The 24,662-nt window shown below is 47.4% G+C and overlaps 1 protein-coding gene across 6 annotated transcripts in view; it reads right to left on the minus strand.

The window, feature by feature from the left end:
• Positions 1-24,662, minus strand: part of MTMR4 (myotubularin related protein 4) — a 53,243-nt gene that overhangs the window by 8,127 nt on the left and 20,454 nt on the right. For 5 of the 6 annotated variants that reach the window (XM_084492760.1, XM_084492759.1, XM_084492761.1 and 2 more), the window contains exons 3-9: positions 18,109-18,198; positions 15,513-15,629; positions 14,736-14,818; positions 14,350-14,516; positions 12,848-12,944; positions 5,770-5,883; positions 230-426 (exon numbers count right to left, since the gene is read on the minus strand). In XM_084492760.1, coding sequence (XP_084348886.1) covers positions 230-426; positions 5,770-5,883; positions 12,848-12,944; positions 14,350-14,516; positions 14,736-14,818; positions 15,513-15,629; positions 18,109-18,198 — 865 coding nt within the window. Of the gene's footprint in view, positions 1-229; positions 427-5,769; positions 5,884-12,847; positions 12,945-14,349; positions 14,517-14,735; positions 14,819-15,512; positions 15,630-18,108; positions 18,199-20,239; positions 20,414-24,662 lie in introns of those variants that run through there. The other variant, XM_084492758.1, reaches the window with a different exon arrangement.

Below are 24,662 nucleotides of genomic sequence, written 5' to 3' on the forward strand. Positions count from 1 at the left end.
TCCTGGCACCTCCCTCCCTCTTACAACAGGCCTCCAGCACAACCCAACACTGGACGCGTACAAGCCCAGAGACATGTCCCACATGCAGGGCCCAGATTATTGACTTGGATGTCGGGTTTAAATCTTTCACTGTAACAGCCCTGCTAGTGGCAACAACAATATTTAGATGTAGGAACCACACCATAATTCACACATTTAAGAGACAGCAGAAGGGAGCATATTGCCTCACCGAAGTCAGCCTCACAGGCCTCGCTGCCATCACTGCTTCCATTGTGTGGAATGCCACCAGGTACCTTTATTCCAGGGTTCAAGGCACAGGCTTTGGCAATGGATGTCACAAGATACTCATCGTCAGCATTTCGCCAGCCCCACCAGCTGATTTCAGGCTGGCTGCAGCGTGCAATCACTGCCCCATTGCGCACATGTCTGCAAAACAAGCAAGAGCTGGATGAATCCCCCTGGAGAGGTGAGGAATGAGCCCAGCAAACTTCCCCACACATCTACAAACAGCCAGTGCTTGTGCAACCCTCCTCACTGCTTCATCTGCTGCATTTACCCTTGTAGTTAAGCAGTGAAACAGGGCAGGGCATTTCAAATAACCATTATTCATAACGACAGCAGTGACACAGAGGCTGTCACTCAAATCTCAGCACTGAGGAACAGAAGATGGCTATGAGTAGCGCAGGAGCGGCTGATGGAGCTGGAACAGCTGGCAAAACGAGATTGCAGAGGAGCAGGTTGCTGCAGTTTTTGCAGGAGTGGCTGTCAGGAACACGCAGTGCCAGCGGATGGCGGCAACTGCACCCCTGGGACCAGTGGCTGTGCTGGGATCTTGACCACCACTAAAATGATCCAGAGTTTCTGTAGCAAGGGGGAAGCTGCCAGTTGTTCTTGTCATTACAACTCTAGAAAACTAGAGAGAAGTTCCAATAAATATGGCTGTACTTCGGGAAAGTCATAATTATTTCTTGTACTTGTTCTGTTCTTGTTCTGTTCTTCTATTTTCACATTTTTCCTCCCTTACATTATGTACTGGTTGTTAAACCATTTCATTTAGTGCTTGTAAATTAGAAAGATTAACTCACTCAGCATCGGACTAGTTAGTTTCTGGGTGGAGGCCTGAGCTGGTGTTTACTAATGTGAACCTTACCCTGGCTGCTGCTAATCAAGGCCTGGCAGAAGGTCTGAAATAGAAAGAAGTACTCATTTTTTCATATGAACATACTTGTCAAGTCAGTCACAAGTGGCCTGAAAAGGGAGTGGATGATTATGTGACAAATTTTGCTTGTGCTACAGAATTATCCAAGAGTCATAGCTGACTGGAAAAAATGCAGAGGATCTCATGATACTGAGTGATAAAAATGTAACAATAATAATTGAAAAGTATTTAAAGATGATCAATAAGTATCCCAGTTATGACATGAAACAGTTATGCACAATAAGCTGCCAAATCTCAAAGACTTTGAAGTCATTGCTGTTCTTAAACAGTCTCAGCTCAAGGCTCAAAGGAAGCAGAAAGGTTAAGAATGTGCAAGGAATTATTAAGAAAAGAATAAAACAGAAAATACTATGACACCACATCACACACCTGCATCTTCACAATCACACAAGCTTCTTTCTCTAATCCATCCACAACCGTAACAGAGAGTGGACTCACTGCCACAATGATACGGAATTATAAATATATTTAATTCACAGTGGGTAGGTCCACCAAGTGACCATGAAACACAACCATACATTCTCCTGAATATATGCCGCAGGAAGTCTAAGATACTTTGGCTGCTCCAAAGACACAGCAAGGCAGAATACCTGCATCCCTGTCCTGCCTGTTACACTTCCTCAAGATGCTACTCGTGGTGCCTGGCCCTTCTCAGGGAGGGGACAAGAACCTGGACAGCCCTGTACACTCACCCCTCCCTGTCCCACTGCCCCGCATGTGACACCTCTCTGAAGACGAGCTGGAGTAAGAACAAAGACAGAGATAAAACATCTGACAGATATTTTCTTTGAAGGTTGACACCTCTGAAAAACCTGCATTGGTGGCAGAATACATAACAGCCTAGATCCTAAAACACACTAGCACAAGCCTCATGCCATCACTCAAAGGCTGTTTGGTTACTGGTGGGGGCTAAAAGTAGAAGAACTCTTGAAGGTGTCTCTTTTTGCTCATGCTGGCATCCCCCTGTTATAGGCTCTGCTGTTCCACAGTGGATGACAATGCTTGTTCACATTACTTGCTGTAAGGCAGTACATCCAGAAAATACACTGAAACTTTGAATTTCTTTCAACAGCAGTGGCATCTCACCAGCAGCTACTGCAGTTTGTAGAAATGGTTTTGCTCCTCAGAGACAAGATTGTCCTGAAGCAACTTACCAGTAAACACTGAAAAAGTTTTTATTGCTAATGGCATCCCATAGTTAATACTGATGAAGATTCTAAACTGAAGACTTCCAAAAAACAATATTCGTATGCAGCTAACTCGAAATACTTTGGAGTCTTTTCTCATTTGGTGCCATCCTCTGCTGCTGTTTTGTTTTGCAAGGTGAGTTACGCTCCCAGAAGGTCTATTTCTGGCATTGGGATCACTGAAGGATGGATAATACAGACAGCAGCAAAGGCTTTGTTTATACTAGTAAATGAAACAGAGCCAAGGTGTGGACTTAAGCACCGGCCTGTGATCATCCAAGCCTGTTTGTTATCACACCCACAATTTTCGGCCTGTGCCAACTAGCACTTTCCCAGACAGCGCCCGAGCAAGTTTCTGGGACATGCAGGTGCTGTGCCAGGGACTGTTCCCAGCAGCCTGTTTGGATGTGACAGTAACATTTTGGGGTGCAGAGGGTAGGAAAAGATTGTAGCTGTGTAGATGTGAGTTGTAGGAGGCCACCTCAGTGATGGCCTGTCCAATGCATTACTAGAAGCATGGCCAAAGTGTCATACTACATTTAGAGAATTTCTTGGTACCACAGGCTTCTGAGCAGCGCAACAAATACTGGGCAGGGCATGGTCTTGAGGTAACCAGTTTCAAGAGATGTAATGATGTGCTAATAAACACGAGGAAACATGGCCAACATTGATGAGCATGAAGACATCAGTAAGCAGAAAGTGTAGCAGGTGCCAGTATAAGAACCAAAACCAAAACCGAGCCTGCAGTGAGCTTCCTAGACCACGGAAGCACACATAGCTAGCTTGATTCTGTGGTCTCCTGCAGATCTTCACAACACGAGCGTATGAAGTTTCGGTTCTTTTCTTAATGGAAGTTTTCCCCGAGGAAAAATGATCCTTTCTTGAAACTGGAATGGTAGAACGTGCCATAGCATGTTAACTTATGTGGATGTAAGTATTCCCCAGGGATCCTCAGTTTAGTCTAGATGACTCAAGACCCTTTCAGAATCCAATGCTGGAGTATGACATGCCTTGTATCTTATCAGTTGATCTTTTACTCCCAGATTCACTCAGAGCACAAGGCTAGAGCAGATGTGATGTTCTTAGCACATGCCATCTTGATTTTCCTGACTGTTATTCTGGCCATAGGAGTTCTCATCCACTACGCAAAGTCAAGCAGCTCAGCTTAAAACACGAGAAACTGCTGAGAGGGTTTACGGAGCTGCTGCCTCTCAGCATCACCTAAAGATTCCCACCTGAGATGCATTCATGCAAGTGCTTTGTTTCCCAGCCACCAGATGAAAGCCCTGGCTCACTCCACCTTGACCAGCTTGAGACCAATGCTCAGCATGGAGCTGCAGCAATGTCCACATCTGCCCACTGCTTCCCTGACACTCACCGCAGCATGAACACAGTCAAAGGCAACTGCTGAGCTTCTGTGAGAAGCTGTCTTGCTAACGTAGTCCCAAGGTCTTCTGAAGGTGGCTGTGCAGACAGAGTAATAATGAGGAGCGGCTGGCATACAATGCCCGTCTGCCTCTGTAGTCAACTACATAATTGATTGCGTCCTCTGTGTTGCTTTAAAAGTGAGTTGTGCCTGGAAGGTCCTGAATCTCTACTGTGCATGTCCTCCACTGAGGACTCGAAGATGGAGATCCGTATTTCTGTTTTGCTTACCAGCTAAATTATACTTTTTGTAAGGAAACTGATAATGTGGTATCTTTGGTGTCATGCTTTACAGATCCGAGTGTCAGCTATTGAATTCAGCCTTGCTCTCCAAAATCTCTGAACTCTAGCAAACAGTCCTGTGGTGACTGAGTCCCTGGGATAAATTCATCCAAGGCCACTTGCCCTCTCCCCTGAGCTGTAGGTGATGAGGAGCTGAGTGTGAGGCTCTGCATTTTGCCCCTTCTGAGGTGACTGAGTCCCTGGGATAAATTCATCCAAGGCCACTTGCCCTCTCCCCTGAGCTGTAGGTGATGAGGAGCTGAGTGTGAGGCTCTGCATTTTGCCCCTTCCCCTTGGCACAGCACAAGGTACTCCAGAAGCAGCCATGGCCCTCATAGACCCTCTTGGCCAAATGCATAAAGTTTGAAGGCAAAGGCTAAAGAGAACGTGAAAATGAGAGAGAAATGGGGAAGGCCTGGACCCATCTTATAACATCACTTGTCAGCATCTTCTAATCTGATACCAGGCTGCAAAAGGTTGCAGTTCAACCTGTAAATTACTGGGTACCTTCATAGTGATATTATAAAGCGCTGAACAAAATAATTTTAAGAGGGTAGAAAAAGACATGGCTTTGCCCTCAGGTGCACAAGCACACAGTCTCCAGCGCCAGACCATTTTTAGCAGAAGTAATCACAAATACAATTAACTTGTTAGCTGACTCGGCTGCAAAGAGGGGGAGGCTCCATGCGATAACCAGTGCTCATTATTACTTCATTGTAGAATTTAGCTCTTGTAGAAACAGCACGCTGTTTTGCCAGCATGTAACACAAACCATGTAAAACAAAGATGTAGAGTTAAGGTATGTGTAAATTTGCTGGTTTTGTTTCCTGGCTTTCTTGCTTTCCAGGGCTTTCCTTTGTAATGCAACTCTGACATTTTCAAAGCTTTTTATATTTGGATTTAATAGTTGCTAACACTGAGTCTGATGCTAGAAACCACAACATACATTACAACATACACTGACTGGGTGAGGTATCTTCCTGCACACCTATGCAACCAACGTCCCATTTGGTTCAAACATGTCAGCCTCCTAGAAGACATGCTTAATGAGAAATCAACCCCCTGCCCTGAAAAGCCCTGCTTTGTTTGCTGCCTAGCGTCATGCATCCTCATGTATAGGTAATTTTTGGGAGGCTGCTCTGATCGGGGAAGAGGTACTCTCCATATTTACCAGTTATTGAATCAATGATGTTCAGCCACATGCAAATATTTCATCCTACCTGTTACTTTCAAACTCTTTTTTCAAACTCTGTTTTCAAACTCTCACAACTCAGTCAAAACAGGAATGATTTGCATGTGGGTACTAAAATGTATATCCAGGCTGTGGTAAGTCGTTGATTGAAGGGCCATGCAGCAGGCTCATTTTGGCCAAGATTTCTTTTCAAAGTAACAGCTAGGCACACTTCAATTTGTGACAATGTTTTGAAACTCAAAGAGAACCTGAATTTGACATGGGATTCTTGCTGCATCTCGCACAGAAGGAAAGTCACCTCTCTCCTCAGATCTAAATGAAAGCAGGAAACAAGCAGCACTTACCCAAGATTTTTCTCTCTGGGAGAATGTCCTGCTTTACCATCACAGACCAAGTTCCTAGACCTGTCTAAAGGGCAGCTACTGGGGACTTGGGGAGCATGCTGTTTTGCTTTTTTTTTTTACCTGTACACAACCACAGGGATCCTCTTCCATGACCTAAATGAAGCCACATTCTCTAGCTCCTTATCCGTGATCCAGACAGGCACCAGCAGCTTCTGGGGATAACTGGAACAAAGCCTGGAAAAAAGATAGCAGCAAGGCAAGATGAGAACTCAGTGACTAAAATATGTACTAGACAAGTTGTACAGAGAGTGCAGGAGCATTTCACATTTTCACAAACTCTGCATGGCTCTTCCTCTTCATATCTGTCTCAGTACAGTTTCAACACAGGAAAAGTAACCCAAAAAATGCTGTCAAGAATGAGCTAGGAGATAACAGCCTCCCTTAACATCAGGCCTCACCTCTGGACCCATGCCAAGTATCCCAGCACTTCCCAAGGATGCCTTTAGAACATGCTCTGGATTTAAATGTGCACGAGGGTCTAGGGGAACAGTCATTGTGTGTGGGGGGGTCAGTTTTCTTGCATTACTTACAAACCCAGAAATGCACACACTGTTTAGTAAATGATTATCTGGCCCTTTTAGGAAACAGATCACCACTGACAAGCTTTACACACCTCCATGACAAAGATGTAGATCTCTGCCTAGAAAGATGGCAATGATGGTTTGGTCTGTGCTACAATAAAACGATACAAGGGAGATCTGAAATAGTATCTTATTTAGTGAGGTCATTATCTGAACATGTGCCAGCAGTGACATAAATGTGATGGACAAGTCCCTACCAATCTGGTCACCTAGATAAACTCCAAGCATGTACAGCTATAGCAGAGGGGACACAACTCTTTAAGAAACAGAGCTGCAGTAACAAAGCGCCACAGCTAAACTCACAGAAGTTCAAAGCAGTCTGGCTGAAACAGAAGTTGGGGGGGGGGGAGAGAGGGAGGGAGTGGGGAACAGGCAATAGGATTTTCCAGGCAGCAGTGTGCTCAGGTAGCCAAGAAGGCCAACAGCATCCTGGCTTGCATAAGAAGCAGTGTGGCCAGCAGGACTAGGGAAGTGATCGTCCCCCTGTACTCAGCTCTGGTGAGGCCGCAGCTCAAGTACTGTGTTCAGTTTTGGGCCCCTCGCTACAAGAAGGACATGGAGGTGCTCGAGCGGGTGCAGAGAAGGGCGACGAAGCTGGTGAGGGGCCTGGAGAACAAGTCCTACGAGGAGCGGCTGAGGGAGCTGGGCTTGTTCAGCCTGGAGAAGAGGAGGCTCAGGGGCGACCTTATTGGTCTCTACAGGTACCTTAAAGAAGGCTGTAGCGAGGTGGGGGTTGGTCTGTTCTCCCACGTGCCTGGTGACAGGACGAGGGGGAATGGGCTAAAGTTGTGCCAGGGGAAGTTTAGGTTGGATGTTAGGAAGAACTTCTTTACCAAGAGGGTTATTACGCATTGGAATGGGCTGCCGAGGGAAGTGGTGGAGTCACCATCCCTGGAGGTCTTTTAAAAGACATTTAGATGTAGAGCTCAGTGATATGGTTTAGTGGAGGACTGGTTAGTGTTAGGTCAGAGGTTGCACTAGGTGATCTTGGAGGTCTCTTCCAACCTAGACGATTCTGTGATTACAAATGTTTAACTCCCCAAACGTTAAAAAAAACAATTGTAGTGTATGTTAACAGTAGGACAAGACAGCAGCCAAGGGAAAGATGGGGAAATCCAAATAGCATGCTGGGGAAAGGAGCTAAGAGCAATGCAAACAAAATGATGCACAGGTGAAAATTCAGGAGTGCAGGGGCTTCCTGGTTACTGCAGCAACTGCTCTGCCCCTGGGCTCCCAGCATGTGGCTGCATGCGGGCAGACAGGTTGCAGGCTTCAGAGAGGAAGCACCGCCTGGATGCCGGACCAGCAGAGCCCCAGCAGCTCAGGCAGACAAAGCCCTGACAAGAAACATCAAAGAGCAGTCTCAGCTCCAGGCTATAACCCACATCTTTCGAAGGAATGTTTTGGGGCAGACAGGAAGCAAACTGAGGAGGGTGAAACTATCACGCAGGTAAGCTCCAGAGGATGCCCTGGTGCTCCCCTCAATCCAGGCTACCCTAGCTGATGTTACCTGGTTTGTGATGGTAGAAAGGACCTGCCTGACATGTTAGAAATGTTACTTCACACTGTGTCTAGACAGCTTCTCAGAAAGCCCTGGACAGAAGGCAAGGTTGGTCTATGGGACAATAACAATAGGGCATGGAAAGAGAATCCAGTAAGGAAAATTTAAGCTGTTGGGTAAGAAGCTGAAGACAGAATATCTGTGTGTGGTAGAACTCTCTGGAGTGCTTCATGTTCCTCTTGTAAAATTGCTCAGAAAACCAGAAAAGCACTGAAGTGTGATCAAGAACAATGGAATGTTGAATAAGATTAGTACCTATTAGGATCTGGGGGGATTTTTTGAATAGCCATGGTCTGTAAAAGAATGGTCTTCATCTAAATCAAAACAGAACCTGTTTCCTGGCACTTAGGATGAAATGTTATGGAAGATGTCTCAAAAACTGGGGAGAATAAATACAAGAGTGTTTCAGTACAGGAGCATATATTGTAAGAGTTAAGCCACAAACTCTGTAATCTTACAAAAACAATAAGGATCAAGTCAATAAAATTCAGGTTAGAACACAGGACAGCCTCAACAAGTTAAGCCAAATTTAAGGAGGGTGCACAAAAATTGACACTGAGGTGAAGATAAACAGACCTGTGCTCCTAAGGCTAGAGGACACAAAGAGCCAGGATAAAGAAGTATGTTGGCTTAACAGCACCTTATAAACTTGGCACAAGGAAGATTATCACTGGTACCCTAGATTTTGGAGTAGAAGCTTTGTAGGAAGACCAGAATAGATTGATCTAACAAAGTCCTGTCTGTTCCAAGAAAAACTGAAGGTGAAATTGCGAGGCCAAGAGTTGCCAGCATCAACACACATTGCAAGAAGTGCATGGACTGAAATCCCAACCCTAAAGAGAAACTGGATAGTACTAGGGGTACACTACAACCACAGCAGCACGGCAGCAATACCCATGAAAGGCTGAAAGAGATTCAGAGAGGCTGCAAGGGCAGAAATTGCAATGGGAGACTTGCATTGCTTCCACATAAAATACATAAGCATCATGATAACACATTAGACAAAGGCTACGTTTTTAGAAATGATCAGCTGCTTCTTGGTGGTACCAGCCAAATAATACAAAAGATATATAACTCTTCCTTTGGTCCTAAGCATGCACAAAGCTGCTCCAAAACAGGGTAACTGAAAAATCACTTTGTTGCAGCAATCGTTGCACAGTAGAAGTCGAAAATACATTTAAAGGCAAAAAGGTTCTCACTGTGGTAGAAGTCTGCTTCAGAAAGAGGAAAAGATTCATTTTTATATACTTCAAGAGAAAGTGAAAGGAAGCAAAAAGAAAAAGCTTGCAGTTGATGCGATGCTTAATTAAATATGCTATTCAATGTAATATAAAACACATCAAAGGATCAGAAAGAGATGGCAGAGTTGGTGAATGAAAGTAGGATTTTAGAAATACAATGACATCCTTCAAATAGGGGAAACGTTTCTAAAGGACACAAACCTGAGAGGAGCCAAATGTGAATCTCAATTAAAAAACAGTAAAAACAAGGCAATCATGCAGTTTTCAAGAAATGCCCTATTAAGAGATTAAAACTATGAAGACACCTCGGAGGTCTGATAGATAAGCAAGATCACAGCAGAGAGTCAAAACTATCTACAATGATCCCAGTGATCATTGGAGGAGTGCACAGAGAAAAGAAGTTGCCAGACCTATGCCTGTTTTGCAAGGGACAAGGGACAAGAATAGATTAATGTGGAAACTTCAGCAGGGGAAGCTGTAGAACTATCTGCTAGGAATGAAGAGCAACTAATCAGCAGGACTGGATAATACCCAACATTGCTACAGCAACCCAAATGCACACCAGGTGAATGATTAACTGAGATGCGTAATCTATTGCTTACATTGGCTTGGGTGCCAGAGGAATGAAAGGTGGCAAACTTGGTATCAATTTTGTAAAAAGCTCTCTGGGGTGAATGTGGGAAACCTCTCAAGTCTGACTTCTGTACAAAGCCACTGACTGCACAGTTGGTGCAAGGGTAAATACAGTGCACTTGGGAAGAGTCAACAATGGCTTTTGTGGAGGGAGGTAGCATGTCACGTATCTAGAGCTTGCTGCAGGCACCACTGAACAAGTAGATACAGACTGCAAGCTGACAGTGGATTTCGATTTTCATAGTTGTTTTTTTTTTTGTTTTTTTTTTTTACACAAGTTGCTCACTGAAGACTTGAAAGAAGCTCCTCTTGAGAAACAGCAACCCTTGAAAAGCAAGAAACAGTAACAGAATGTAACTGGTTATTTTTTGTGAGAAAGGGAGTCCCAAAGGGACCCATGTTTGGCCCTGTGCTGTGTAATGTGCTCACACTGCACATGGAAAGAAATGAACAGTGAAACAATGTGACTCATGGACCATGCTGACCCAAACTAGCAAATGGAATGTTTTTGAAACTGTGAAGTTAGATCCCAGAAAGAGGCATTAACAACACTAATGCATAAATCAGCACTAGCCACACCTACAGACAAGGACAGATGAAGCATCTTCTTGCCACAAAGGCAACAACCACCCCAGTGAGAGATCCTCCTTCACAGTATGCAAGAACATGAAGCATCACCTTTGCCATGAAAGTGGAGGAAAGTATTAAGATTTGTAGAGAAGTCTAACAAAATAAGACAAACTATGAATTAAGAGCAGTCACAGAAATGAGTAGGAAACATCGGATATCTTCAACAATACCACAGCACTCCAGGCAGCTTTTTCTCATAAAACCAAAAATAAATAAAACTGTGAGTGACTGTAAAAAGATCAAAGCTGAAGATAAGCATCAACAGCAAAAGAAAGGTGAATTTGTTTGTTTGTTTCTTTCTTTCTTTCTTTCTTTATTTTTGAAGGAACTATGTGTGCATCAACTCTCCTAGCATCATGGGCAACATGAAAACAACTTCTACCTCAGACAGCATGGGTACATTAGCTGGCCTATGTCAGAGCATGCACAGTTCTCTCGGTGTACAGATCACTGGGGATGTAAAAGCCATGGAGATATTATGTAATATTTTTATTATTATTGTGTGCTGAAAGAGTATAACTTTTATCATGACTGAAGGAGTGGTTATTATATGCTTGTATAGCTCTACTTTTATGATGGCTGTCGCCAGGAAGAAGATAATAGTTACCAGATAAGAACATCTCGGAACAGACTTGAAAGACAACGAACAAAGTCATTACCTTGGAGTATCCTGTCTCTAACAACATTGTTTTGTCAATGCTGGGAAATAAAAGATAAAAAGGACTATAAACAGTTAAAAAGTAACCTGATTCCTGTGAATAGAGGCAGGTGGTAATGATCAAAAGCCAAGGCAGGATTTAAAGACACACTCCCTGGAGCAGCAAGAGAGAACTGGTTTCTGAGTTGCACAAGCAAATTACAACACCTTTAAGATCTTGAGATGTCTGCTGAGAAAGGAAGCTGAGACCTGCCAGGATCCCCACGGAGGAACTCAGCAGACCCAAGGAAAGCACAACCAGGCCTGCATCCAGCTTGCTAAGAACTTCTTTCAAGTTCTTTCTTCCCTGGTTTGGTTGAAAACCAAACATCTGTCTTCAGAGACGTTTGCTAATAGCTGAGCATTGCTGGTCATAACTCCCAGGAAGCAAACCACAGGTGGTTGATCTAAGCTGGACTTTCTGAAGCAGTCAGAGGGAATCACATCCCAAAGCCTAGCAGGGAAGGAAAACCTGGCTGCTTTCAAAGATAGAGACTGCACCTGCAGCACAGACCTACCTGTTGTGCATTCTGAAACTGAGCAGTTCAGGAAAACAATTTTTATCTGAAATTCCTGGAAAAACTGTGTAAATGCTGTCAACAAAGTCACGTAACATTCCAGAAGCAATAATGTGGTATGGATAAGAAGAAAATGAATTGAAGCCCAGATTGCTTGATGCCTGGATTCCTGAGGAAGCACGTGAGAGAAGGTAGCAGGCAGCAAACTCCACAGGGATTTCCCCAGGTCAGCATACCTGAGGCTTCTCACGGTCTCCACAAGAAACTGGAAATATAAAGGTGATTGGGGATGTTTTTATTGTCTGAGAAATACAGAAAAGACTGACGGATACCAGTCATTTCAAGCAAAGGATGAAAGGGAATGCAGAAATGAACATGTCAGTCAAAGCTTAATAAAAACCTGTTGGCTTAATGCCACCTGCTGCAAAGAATGCGGAAGCGCTTCTCCAAGAGCTCTTCTCCAGGAGCATAAGACAGGGGAGAATCACTGACGTGCTGGGTGAAGGACCTTCCAGAGATCTCCACTCCTACCTCCTGCCCACAGTGGAACCACATCCAACACCAGATTAGCTGAGACCTGAAATGCTCCAAGGATGGAGACCTCCCGCCTCCCTGGGTGACTTATCCCAGCAAAGCATCTTCCCCCTTCTGGAGAAGGACACTTCCCCCATGTCCAATCTGAGCCTCCCAAGCTGCAACTTGAGGCCAGTGTCCCTTGTTCTTTCACCTTCCACTGTCAGAAGAGTCTCACTCCATCACCTTTGTAACTGCCCTGCAGGCTGTAAGCAGATCACCCTTCAGCCTCTCCTTCACCAGGCTGAACCAACCCAGCTCTTCCTCCAGACTTCTCAGTACCTTGAGAGCCCTCCACTGGCTTGTCCCCAGTTTCCTGACACAGGTGAATGGCTGCCTGACTTCATGTAACCTTTCAATTTTCAATGTGAGCATTTTAGAAAGACTGACCAGAAAGGCAACCCTATGATGAATGATTTCTCCAAGACCCTAGATTGCCTTCAAGGATAAATTATGGCCACCACATTATAAACTACCTGAGTCAGCATTTACAATTGCTGCTAGCTCTGATGTTTGGAGTGTACTCCTTCTTCAAGGAGGAAAGAAAGGGGGTCTGGCTCATATGCTGATCTTCCTGAGGGTTATCAAGACCTGAACGGAGGATTAGCTGGAGCCTGACTCATCCACTGCTCTGCATGGGGATTGCAAAGGGAAGAAGGAAAGGAAAGAGGAGACCGGGGAGAGCCTAGTGGTGAAACACTCACTTGTAATTGTTGTTGATGTCGGAGACTCGCCAGACATTCTGTAAGTCAAAGCCCATCCTCACCAGCTCCATCTCGAATCGGTATCTTACGTGGTCTCCTGGAATGGTAGAGCATAGGGTATTTACTGACAGCTAAGCAGAACCGATAAAATTTAAACATCAGTGGCAGCTCCATAGCAACTATCACAGGCTGGAGAGAAACCACAGGACAGCTGGACAGCAGGGTTCTTGATTCAGAAGCCAAAAAGACTTGTCCCTTGCATGGGTTCCTCTGCCTATTTTGTCAAGTCAGATCACCTCTCAGTCTCAGCAGCAGAAAAATAGCCTTCCCGTTCAGTGCATGTTTTGGGGGCAGTGGTATTAATTTCATCTGTGTTTTCCTTCTGATGGAGATGGCTTCCAAAGCAGGTGTTGGAAAGCCAATGGCAGAGGCAGCCCACTCCAGAGGCAGTTTTTTCAGACTGCTCTGTCAGAGGGTGACTCAGTTTCCTCTTATGTTTTAGCCTCACCGTACAAATACTGGATGTCTTTGGTGCTCAAGTGACAAATCTTGTTAATAAATGAATACTGAAATGTTCTTTGCCTCATTCATATCCTGCAGCAACAATTTTTGCAGGTAAATGTACTTATAATGGATAATAGTATTTTCTGTATGGGAGAGACATCAAATACCTCCTAATTGCTGGTGTTTGGGGGCAGAGCAGGGATACATATCTTACCTTTTTCTCTACCAACTTCTTTTTGGTACTTCTTTCAGATATACTATTCATCCCCCATCCCTCCATCCAAACCTGCGTCATTCTGGCTACTGCTTCTCTCTTAATAACAACACTTTTCTAAGTCTAAAGCAGGGCTTATCACTCAGTTTAATTTCCCTTTATTCATGTTGAAGCTTTTCAAAGAGAAAGCAACTGCAAGTGAACTTTGTGTTCCAGGAGAGGGCAAACTTCCAATCCACACGAGGGCACTATCACAACTCTGTTTTCCTCTTTATGGATTCAAACATTTCATTTGTGCCTGAGTAAAAATGAGCCAGACATCTCTGCAGATTTTATCACAGGAATGTCATGACATTTCTAAGCACTGGAGAAGAGTTGCAGATGGACTGATATTAATGATGCTGCCTCAATGCTGATGACATTTATTGTCAAAGGACAAGACTGCTTGAGCTGTCTCATTATCATGATGAAAGTACTAAAGGATGGGATGTTTTCTTCATTCACAAGGAGAAAGGGAAAAGGGGACTTAAGTGCTGCTGGCTCAGAATACTCCTTAGTGTGCTTATTATTTATTGTTCCTTTTACTGTCTGTGTTAGCCAGCTGCATCTGGACATCAGCTGGATGTCTAGACTAGGTATGGGATGGCCCTTAGCAAGATTAACTTGGGCTGTGGCCACAGCAGAAAGTAAGACACAGCAAGACGTTGGTTTATGAACAATAGCTCATGTTGCATTGCTGTGCTTCTGGACAAAAAAACAGGAAGCAGATGGGTCAGGAGCCTACCTGGACGGCAGAGATGGGCATGTTGATCCTCCTCATCAACACAGACTCCTAAGCACCACGCGTGGTAGGCAAATGCAAAAAGGTCCTCAGGCTTTGCAGGGCGGGCAATGGCTCGATTTAGCCTCTTCAGCCACTCCTGGCACTGCTTAAAGGTGGAAAAATGGCACCTGCAAACCCAAATGCAAATCATACTCAGTGGGTACATATATCCAGCTGAGACCAAGGCAAGGAGCTCTGCTCAGAAAAAGGAATAAAGCACCAAGTCCTAGGAAAAAAAAACAGAGCAACCTTGACCATAAAGAGCTTCATTCCAATGACAAAACAAAGAGAAACACCAGAGCTGATCATGGCAACTGCAGTGGCATCTATAAGATAGCAACGGCTACCTGATCACTTTGGAGTCCTTGCAGACAATGTGAAGCTGGAACATATCCCGACACTCCACACTCTCCATCATCCTCAAAGGCACCTGCAAGGGACAGAAGCAGTGCATGAGAAGACATCATACTAGCAGAAACAGCAGCCCAGCCCATAGACCCATCACTCCCAGCCATGGCTCAGTTAACAAACACGAGCTCCTAGCCCAAACTACAAACCCACTTCAAGGCTTATGAAGCATCATGATCCAGCACAGAGTCTCTTCAAGGATTACTATTCTGATTTCTGTTCTGTCCTTGGCTAGTCTCCCACCATCAGCCAGTTACTGACTAAATCACAACTAGATAAACACAGGCAACTGAGCCAAACTAAGACTACAATAAAAGACGGCATGTCAATACAGTGAGAGAAAGCCTCAGGCTCCCACTGGCTGACTCTAGGATGCTGATATCCAAATAAGACAAGTGCCAGGTAGACCAGCCTCTGGCCTATAAGAGACCTGAACAAGTCTTAAAACCCCTGAGCTTAATGCTGGATTTCAAAATGAAGAGCAAGGGAAAGACCTAATTATCATCTAAAGGAAAACCCCATCTGCCCTCCAAAATGCAGCAGCAGGACAGCAACTGCGTGACCAGCAGTAATAGATGTCAGGCTTGGCATCTTTTAAGAGGCACAGTTCCCAGGCTGCAAACCATACAAATGGCTTATACCTCCCCAACTCCCCATCCCAAAATACTGCATGAGATTACAGTTCAGGAAGCAGGAATGGACAAATCCAGACTTACATTGATCACAGAATCCTTAAATTTGATATGAAGCCGGTAGTTGGAGATGGCGATCACAGCATCATTTGCGTGGCCAAGATACTCTACCCCCTCGCCCTGCAACACAGTGAACGGGACCTGGAAAGGAGACACCACTAGTTAGGTCACATGCTGAGCACTTTGCACACCATTAATGCCAAGAGCTGCTCCTCCTACTGTCTCCACAATGCATCTCCTGTGGGAAATCACATCGATGTGCTTTTTGTGCACTGCTGAGAGCACAAAACAGCGCTGGTACCCACTGCCCAGCCCCGCTGGACAGCTCTTCTGCCAAGGATGCCTTGGGAAGCAGTGAGCAGCTGCAGGGAGGCAATTACTTGCAGAAGAGAGGTGTGCACCACAAATACTACGTGTACCGACCATGGGCACCTGGCTATGAGGGTACTGCATGCAAGGTGGGGGCCTTACGGTCCCCACTTCTTACAGAAGGTCAACATAGCACTGATGCAGGCAGTGTGATTAAGGGAACCACCTCAGACACAGCCTGGGCTGAGGAGGAGCCCCAGGGAGGCTCTGCACAGTGCCAGATGCAGCCCGATGCTGCCCGAGTCCTCTACCCAAGGTGCAGTCATGCATGTGATGCTGCTGTGCCACAGGAACAAAGGAGCACCCCAACAGAACCCCTGGGTACTAATCTAGGTAAATAAACGAAACAAAGGGTGGCACACTTTCTGCTAACAAGGCTGTGAAGGAATCTCTGTGTATAGTGTTTTGTAAGACCGAGGAAACCGTCATGAAGCTACCTGTATTTTTTCTTTTAATCTAGGTGGAGATAAATCAAACGTCTGTCTCATTTTCCCTATCAGCCCAGACATGCTGTAGCTATTTTTAAAACAGGGGATCCTGGCAGATGGCCAAGACTAATGTGTTTTTGTTTTTTTTTTTATCCTTGTTAAAAAAGGAAAAAAAAAAAGCGGAGCAGCCTGGAATTCATCAGGCCTCTTTGCCCCAGCTAAGCAGACTCCTTTTTGTTCCCCGAATGCCACCTATACCAGGTGATTTTGGTAACCAGTTATGCAAAAATATTGTAACTATTTCAGCCAAAACCCTTTACTTGCCAGCCAGGGGATCTTATGAAACAATTCATTTTACTATTATTAATACAGGTCAGGCCACGTTATCTTTATTTCTAAGCTGTATCTACGGCTTGAATACATGATACCTAAAAACTGAATTTCCTGGATTTCAGATGTGATTGTGCAAGTGACAACTGTCCTAAAGAATTCTCCCTTCTTAAGTTACTTGAAAAAAAATAACAACCTTAGGCTGGCACCTGTCTGAAAACCTTTGAAATATTAATTATTTGACATTAAGAAAATATACTCTCTTTATTTCTGCAGTCTATTACGCATACTTGCCAATGCTGTTTTTAGTTGGCACATATTTTGTCTGCTTACGTGGCTCTTTCACACAGCAACAGAAGGGAGAGAGATTAGAGATGGGATGGTAAAGCTCCAAGAACTGACAGGGGAATCCTGGAATAAACTGTCAGTGGTTGAATGCAGCTTGTTATCAGTTGATGGCTCCCTTTCAGACTTCATTTTATATTAAGACACTAAAAATCACTATTCTCTTTACTGAATGCAAATTATCCTTTGGGAGGGGCAAACTTTATGGTCCTCCACGAAGACTACTCAAGCAGGCCGTGCTCTTCTCCAGGTGCTCTCAGTTCAGAGCCACCTCAGAAGCTCCATCATCAGGATACCGACCCACAGCCTCTGCACGCCTCCCAGCCCGCGTTTGCTCTTTCCCAGTCAACCTTCCAGCTGTCACATTTCAGTCCTTGCTCTTACCAGCATTGTTTACTGAAACAATGCCAATCTCTGAGCATCCTCGACCATTGCAGCAGCAGTAAGAACATACACTGCGTGCCTGGCTCTGGCCATAGGAGCAGGATGACAAGCACTGGGACAAGGTGGCAGGGGACTGTGCGAAAGAAGGCAGAAACACTGGGATGTTCAGCTCCCGCTGCCCTTGCTGCACAGCAGCAGTGGCACCTGGGTCTCTTTCAAGGGTCTCTTGCAGCATGAGGTTGGCACCAGCCAGGTTTCTCTTTCCATATGTTGGTTTCTCTTTCCAACAGCTCTGCAGCAGAAAAACACCAGAAGCAATGTACATGAGAGTCAGATCAGCTGTTGCAATACGGCACGCTATTGCCATCGAGAGCACAGCCTAGCTCCGATATGCCACTAGTCCCACAGAGGGCCTGCCTGCTGCGGCGTGATACAGCATCACAGCTCCTCACCACCAGCACAGGTGGAGAGCAGAGAATACCCAGAACAGCAGTGTTGCATCATGCTTCAGCTGTATCTGAGCAGCAGATGTGACGCCGTGTGAACTGCAGCATCTTGGCAGGGCTGGAAAGGAGGGGGAGGAGGCACCGAGCAGCTGCCCACAGCCTCCATGCACATGAAGGGCTCACCAGTGTGAGTGTGACCTACAGTGCTGGCCGACCAGTAGCCTCTGGAGTGCATCCCGGGCTGGAGAAGTGCTCTCCGATTTCATGCTACAGAGCCTGCTACATCCTGAAGTAGATGGTTTCTGTTTTCTTCCTTACCTGCAATGACTCTTCCTCCTTTACAAGCTCTTTTGGGGGGAACAAGTCCTTGGCTTGGATGTACTCCAAACTGGGAGGGCCTTCCTCACCCTGCATTACAAACAAAACACACATTAAGAGAAAGACCCCAGCCAGTGCATGTTATGAAAAGGCAAAATCAAGAGTTATGGATACTCTTGGCACCCCAGTACGTTGGGGATCCCCTGAACCTGTGGATGGAAATGCCTGTCCTGCCTCCAGACCAAACCTCTCCGATGCTGCAGGACCTCAGCAGTTTCTCCTGCTATTGCAGAACACCATAGCACAGCAGAAAGCTGACACAGGTCTCCAAATCTGTCTCTTCCAGCCATGTGCTCTTTGGAAAGCTGAGCAGATACACCTCAACGATGCACAGCATCTTGGAGTGATGTGACAGTAACTGTGATTTGTCACATCAAATGTGACCCCATGAACTTTGTCACGGAACCACAGCAGAAATGAACCCAGAGGGTTCTACCCACAGTCCAGCTTCAACCTCCTCTTATTGCTACAAAGGATTCGTTTCTTTGGGGAGCTTTTCTCATTCTTGGCCCAAAGAAACCTAGGAAGAGCCCGAAGTTTTATTTGAGGAATATATGAAAGTGTGAAATGCAAACCTACAACAATTGCCTTGAATTACACCCAAGAAGCAAATCTTCAGTCACTTATGAAATCCTGGTCTTAATTTTCAGCGACCCTTCCCCCACATTCTGTCAAACCACCAACACGTTGCACGAACGAGCAGCATCCAGACACTCAGCAGAAGACACTTGCCGCTGAGAGCTGAGGGTGGCATTAATTCCAAGTGCTGAAGTACTTTGTTGTAGGAACATTTCTTCAGAGTGCCTCTTGCTCTCTCAGTAGTGCTCCTCTACAAGCTCCAGCAGTTATTAGGAAATACTCTGCTAAGCATTCAGTAACAGGAAGAATTTAAAATGAAATACTTTTCTGGTTAAGTTCCCTGAGCTAGAACCCCAAATTTCGATCTGAGGAAATAAGAACCCTGCTCAGACAATTTAAAGTGATGCCAAATCCTCTTATGTTTTCATCAGAGATTAAACCGAAAGTGATTCACATATGCCCTGAGGGCCACGTCCGGCGCTGAACACAACTCACAACCCCACTCCTCCTCTGAAGGCTCAGCCTGCGGCCCCAAGCTCACGTTGCTGTGAGGGGCGCAGGAGGCCACGGGGGCTCAGGGCCTCTCCCACCACCAGCCCCTGCTTGGCTGTCGAGGTGCTGGCCTGGAAGCGGAGACCCTCGTCTCCTGCCACACAAAGAAATCCCAGTGAGCAGCAGGAGCTAGAGCAGAGCAGCCTGAGATCTCCACCAGCATGGGTGTCCTTGAGTCCCTCCCCACCCGCAGCATGGGTTGGGCAGGAGGCTGAGCATCTCTGCATCTCCTGCCCAGCCCCTTCCTGGGGTGCAGCAGCAGCTCAGGACCCCTCGCTCGTCACAAGCCAGTGATTCCCTGAAGCCATTTGACCATGAGTCACTTTTTTGGGGGGGAGGGAGGGGCGGGGGACACACTACAAGGGGATGGGGGACAACGACGCAGGATGGGGCATCAGATCTCCTCTGAGCAAAACTGCTTTCCCAGAAGGTAAAAAAGAGAGCTCAGGATTCCCTCCATCAGCATGGCCTGCAGGGAGGGTCAGAATGGGAAGGGGGCTCATGCATCCCAGCCTCATACCGTGCCCCTGGGGTCTGCTGCACCTGCGGGGTCATTTTCCAGCCCCAGGCAAGGACCCACACCAGGGCCTTTGGCTGACAACCCACTGGACTGGTGCCTGCTGTGTCCTTGGGCTGGGGCAGGAGAGTGGAACAGCCACAGCAGGGGCCACAGCGTCTCACAGGGCACGTGGAAGGGAGGAGAAGGGCTTCCCCCTTCACAAGGGGGATGCAGCAGCATGCTGAGCCAGGGAGGTGCGGGGCAGGAGGACCTGCAGGCAGCCTGGCCTCAAGGACAGGCCTGATCTGGGGCGGGCGGCTCAGCACGGGGGCTGGAGAGATGAGCTGGCTTACCGCCCTGCTTGCAGACATGGAGCAGACGGGGAGGGGAGGAGGGGGGGGAGAGGGAGGAAAGAATGGAAAAAAAAAAAAAAGCACTTACAAAGCAGTTGAGCATAGAGCAGGAGACGCGGCCTGGCAGACTCATGTTCATTTCCAGAGGCGGCAGCTGGGCTGGGCGCACGCAAGGAGCATCTCCTGCCTTGGGCCTTTTGCTGCGGCCAGCAGCGGCTCCCGAGCCCTGGCGCAGGGATTTCCGCAGCCTCCCCGTGCCTCGGCGAAGGGCAGGAGCATCCCTGCAGCGGGCAGCCCGAGCAGGTGCCGCGCTCGGCTGCGCTGACAATGGAGGGAGGGAGGGCGGAGGACGGGCAGACTCCACCTACCTCCCAGGGAAGCGGAGCAGGGCTCTGCCATCCAAGCGTCTCCCTGACAGGCGAGACAGAAAATGGAGAGGCCGATGGGGATCACCCCTGCTCCCCTCGTCCCGTCCCCATGCTCACGGCCGGCACCTGGCCGGCGAGGACGTGCGGATACCGGCCCCGCTGCTCGGCGGGCTGCCGGGAGATGCAGTCCGGGCCTGGCGCTCCTCCCCGGCGGCACCTGGCTCCTGCCGCACTGATGGCGCGGGTGGGAATGCCGGGAACAATAGCGGCGAGGAGGCTTTGTGCTCCAGCCCGCTGCTGCAAACCTTCGCTTCGGCCTCTGGCAGCCTCACGGCTCCCTGCCAGGCCTGGGAGGCGAGGACAAAGGGGCTGCCCCGCTGCTCCACGGGGGTTTGGTTCCCCAGCCTTTACGTCCGCGCTGCCCGGCAGCTGCCAGGCGCAGGGATTTGCGGGATGTTTGGCTCCTACCGGCTCTCCTGGTGCTCACGTTGTGGCGCAGGCAACGGCACGGGGCCACCGGGTCCCCTCACTGATGGCCTGGGCAGTGGTTCTGCTGGGGAGCTTCCCCACCGCCAGTTTTGCAATGGGTGCAGACACTGGGCGAATGCCTCTGGTGCAGGAGGCGCCGTGGGGCTGAACACCCAGCCCCTTCCCCTGCATCCCCAGGGGCTGACTCGCTCTGCCCGCCACTCCTCGTGCCCCCCAGCAGACCATGGGCTCACCAGGTCCCAGCCCAGAAGCCACGGGACAGCAGCCTCTGGGGAAATGCTAGCTGCATTCCCATCACCAGCCCTGCCTCCTGCTACTGAGGAGGCGGCTGGGATTATTTGCTCTCCCCTGCCCTGCTTGGCACTGAGCAGCAGCACTGAGCCTGGACAGCATCCCTCCTCAAAACTACTTTCCTAGCTGCTGCTTTTGAAGCCAAATTGCACCCTACAGAGCCACCACATCTTGGTGACAGAGATTAGCATGCTGGAAATAAAGAACAAAAGTGAGAATCTTTTGCTTGAAACACAAAAGGAACATCCAGCCCTTCACCAGTCCTCCAAGGCCCCAGGCCCAGGTCTTCTGCTCAGACCAGCTGGTTTCCTTCTGGGGCAGCGGACCAGAACACAGCTTTGGGCTCCCCAAGGACCCACTTGCCCCACAGTCACCACAAGACAGCTCTAACTGCCAACACCAACACAACAGCATCTCAAAAGGTTCTTTCAAGTCACATGAAAAGACTTGGGCATTTCTCCACAAAAATTGTTAAGGGTTAGATTGTTTTGAGCTGCCCTGCTCAAGAGACAGCTTTGCAACACCCAGATGTGCTGTCCTGTGTCACTGCAGGGCAGCAGAGCCCAGGCAATGAACTCCCTCGCTGGGAAACCAAGTGAACCAATTACCCCAAAGGCCACACAGGCTACACTATTTGGATGCTGGACAAAAGCACAGAGGAAGAATAAGCCACAAAATCCCAGTAACCATTACCATTGGTTCTGTCCTAGTCCAGCATTTACTTGGTACCTAGTGGGTGTCACAGTAGACATTGCCTGGGCTCAGAGGCCCTTGCCTCCATGGGGCTCTCCTCTAACGGGGCTGCCTGGCAGGACATGGAGAAAGCACAGCCCCTAAGGCACCTGTGCTACATACGAGGTCAACACATAAGGAGAACAGAGGTTTATGCACAAGGTTAAGGATTTGTGTTGGCCAAATCTGAGCGGTTCCCCGGGGGTACTCCTCTTGGGTAAGTGCCAGAAGTCTGCTGAAAAAACAGAGCAGCAAAAGGTGGCAGAAGTCTTTTATGCTGGAAAGAAAGTATAGCTATAAAAGACATAAAACCTCTTTTATTTTCTGATATGCATTGGGGAAAAGCAAAATACATCTGTCAATACGTAAAGCACTGAAGTCTCTGGTGGAGTCAATGCACACATTGCTCTTTAACGTACTGAGTGCATAGAATGTATGAGTCGTGTTTACAACATACAAAATTATGGACAAGGCAAGTAAGCAAGCTGCTCTGAGACTTTCCGGACCAGCTGGTCAGGACAGAGCTCAGCTCAGGGCCCAGCACAGGGGCTGCTTCCAGCTCAGGTTGCAGAGGGACCTTTACAGACCTAAGCTGCAGCTGCGCAGAGTTAAGAGGTCGTTTGTCAGATCATTACTTTGAATTTCCAACCTAAGCTGACCTGAACATCCACAAATAGATTTTCCTCTGCTTCAACAGAAATATTTTTTGCATTTGCAGCATTAGAAGAGGACTCGCACACAACTCAGATTTGTGCCCGAGAGCCAAGTCTGGGGCTGAGCAGACCCAGCCCCAAGCCTTAGCAGCATGTCAAGAGCCTGCAGAGTTTCAAACTCCACCACTTTCACCTCTTTCTACTGCAAATTTAGCCTCCTGAGTCATCCTAGTTCACAAAATATCTGTTCTCACATCCGTGCAATCAAACAGCTGCAGCACCAAGCAGGCTCAGGGAGTGCAGGGCGCCGGCAGCCTCCTTTTAGCTGGCTTAACTCAAGGGATTTCCTAAATGCCAAGTCAGATGTCTCCCCAGCCGAGCAGCTGGTGTTCCCTCCATTATCACTAAAAACTGTACGACTGAACTGGGAAGACAAGGTTATTTTCACGTAACTGGGCTCCTCTGAGTGTCTTGCACATGTACATTTATGCTGGGGAAGAGAGAAACCTCCCGCATTTCTCCCAACCACAACAATCCTAAAGGCTTTGTGTACTTCAAGGAAGAGAGGAGCTGAATATAATACAGTCAACATGTTCATAAGGCCAATTAGTAGTAATTAACCCTGTTTTCTCCCAGTAGCAATGCACATTGTTCATGCTGTGCTGCTCCTCCCTCCCCTCTGCGCAGCTCCGCTCACACACCACAGGTAAACAGCTTGCAACCTGCTAGCAGTCCCAGAAGGGATTTGGAGGCTGCATTTGGGTCTGTGCTGGCAGCACAGGACTGCTGCCGAGGCACTGAAATCCCATGGCCTGGAGCTGGCAGCACCCTGAATTACATCCCGGTGTCAAAAGGTGGCCCAGCTCTCTACAGGACAGAGACAGTGCAATGCAGCGAGCAGCAAGCACCCGCCTGCTGAGCCACCTCGCAGCTTCCCTCCTGCTCTGCGGGTCTACAGCCCAATGCCTCCTCTCAGAACAAGAGGACACTTGAGCAAAGTCTGCAGTGCCTCAAAGAGTGCAAATGAAACACTGCAGGGCTGGCAACCCCTCACCAAGTAAAACGTGACTGTTGCAGACAGGTGGCAGCAAGCAACTGAAGGGCAGGAGGAGGAGAAGTGCTCCCGTCCCCTGCAGGATGCCACCACCATCACCCTGGACAGACTTCTGAGAACGGGTCCATCTGCCCAATCCTAACAGACTCCTGTCCTCCATTTCACAAAATGATGGTAAATACCCTCACATCAGGCAGAGGGCACCAATTCTACCACTTCTAGTGATTAAGGGCGGGCTTTTTGTCACTGCAGGGTTATGTGAGGCGAGAACCCATGCGGACAGAGAGCCAGGGCTGCTGCACAAGATGGCAGAACCGAACCCACAGCCCTGTCCCTAGGGCTGCCCCAGCCTGTCTCCAGCTGGAGAAAAACAACAGGGGAAAAAACGTAGCAGGAGGAGGTAACTGTCTTGGGCAGATAGTCCCACGTCCTAAAAGTCAAAATTTATCCTCCTGCTTAGCACAGATACCTGCACCAGGGTGAGATAAATTGCTATAACAGGGATCTACATGAGCTGATGCAGACAGCTGATGAGCTGTGGCCAATGGGACTTCTTGTTCTGCCTCCTCTTCTTCTTTATATGAAGGGCATCTTTGTTTTGGGTCTCTCTACAAAAGCAGTTCATTTCCTCAAAGCCTAAGGAGGTCCTTGGTGAACCAAAAGGCTGCTGAGCCATTGAGATGGCCTTCCAGAAAAAAAAATAAATAAACTTCTGTGAAGAGGTTACTGCCTTATACCCCATAAACCAGGAGTGGGGTGGCGAATGTCATCTTTTGATCTTTACAAGATGACAGTAGAGGTTGTAGATCTGATATACCACACATTTAATATTTGTTCAGAAAACTGCCCAGAAGTGAGCACGTAACACAAGCACGACACAGAAAGCCTTTGAGAAGAGGGATGACACAGCTCCATATGCCACAG

The sequence above is a fragment of the Aythya ferina genome (genome assembly GCF_964211825.1).
Source record: "Aythya ferina genome assembly, chromosome: 19".
Classification (NCBI taxonomy): Eukaryota; Metazoa; Chordata; class Aves; order Anseriformes; family Anatidae; genus Aythya; species Aythya ferina.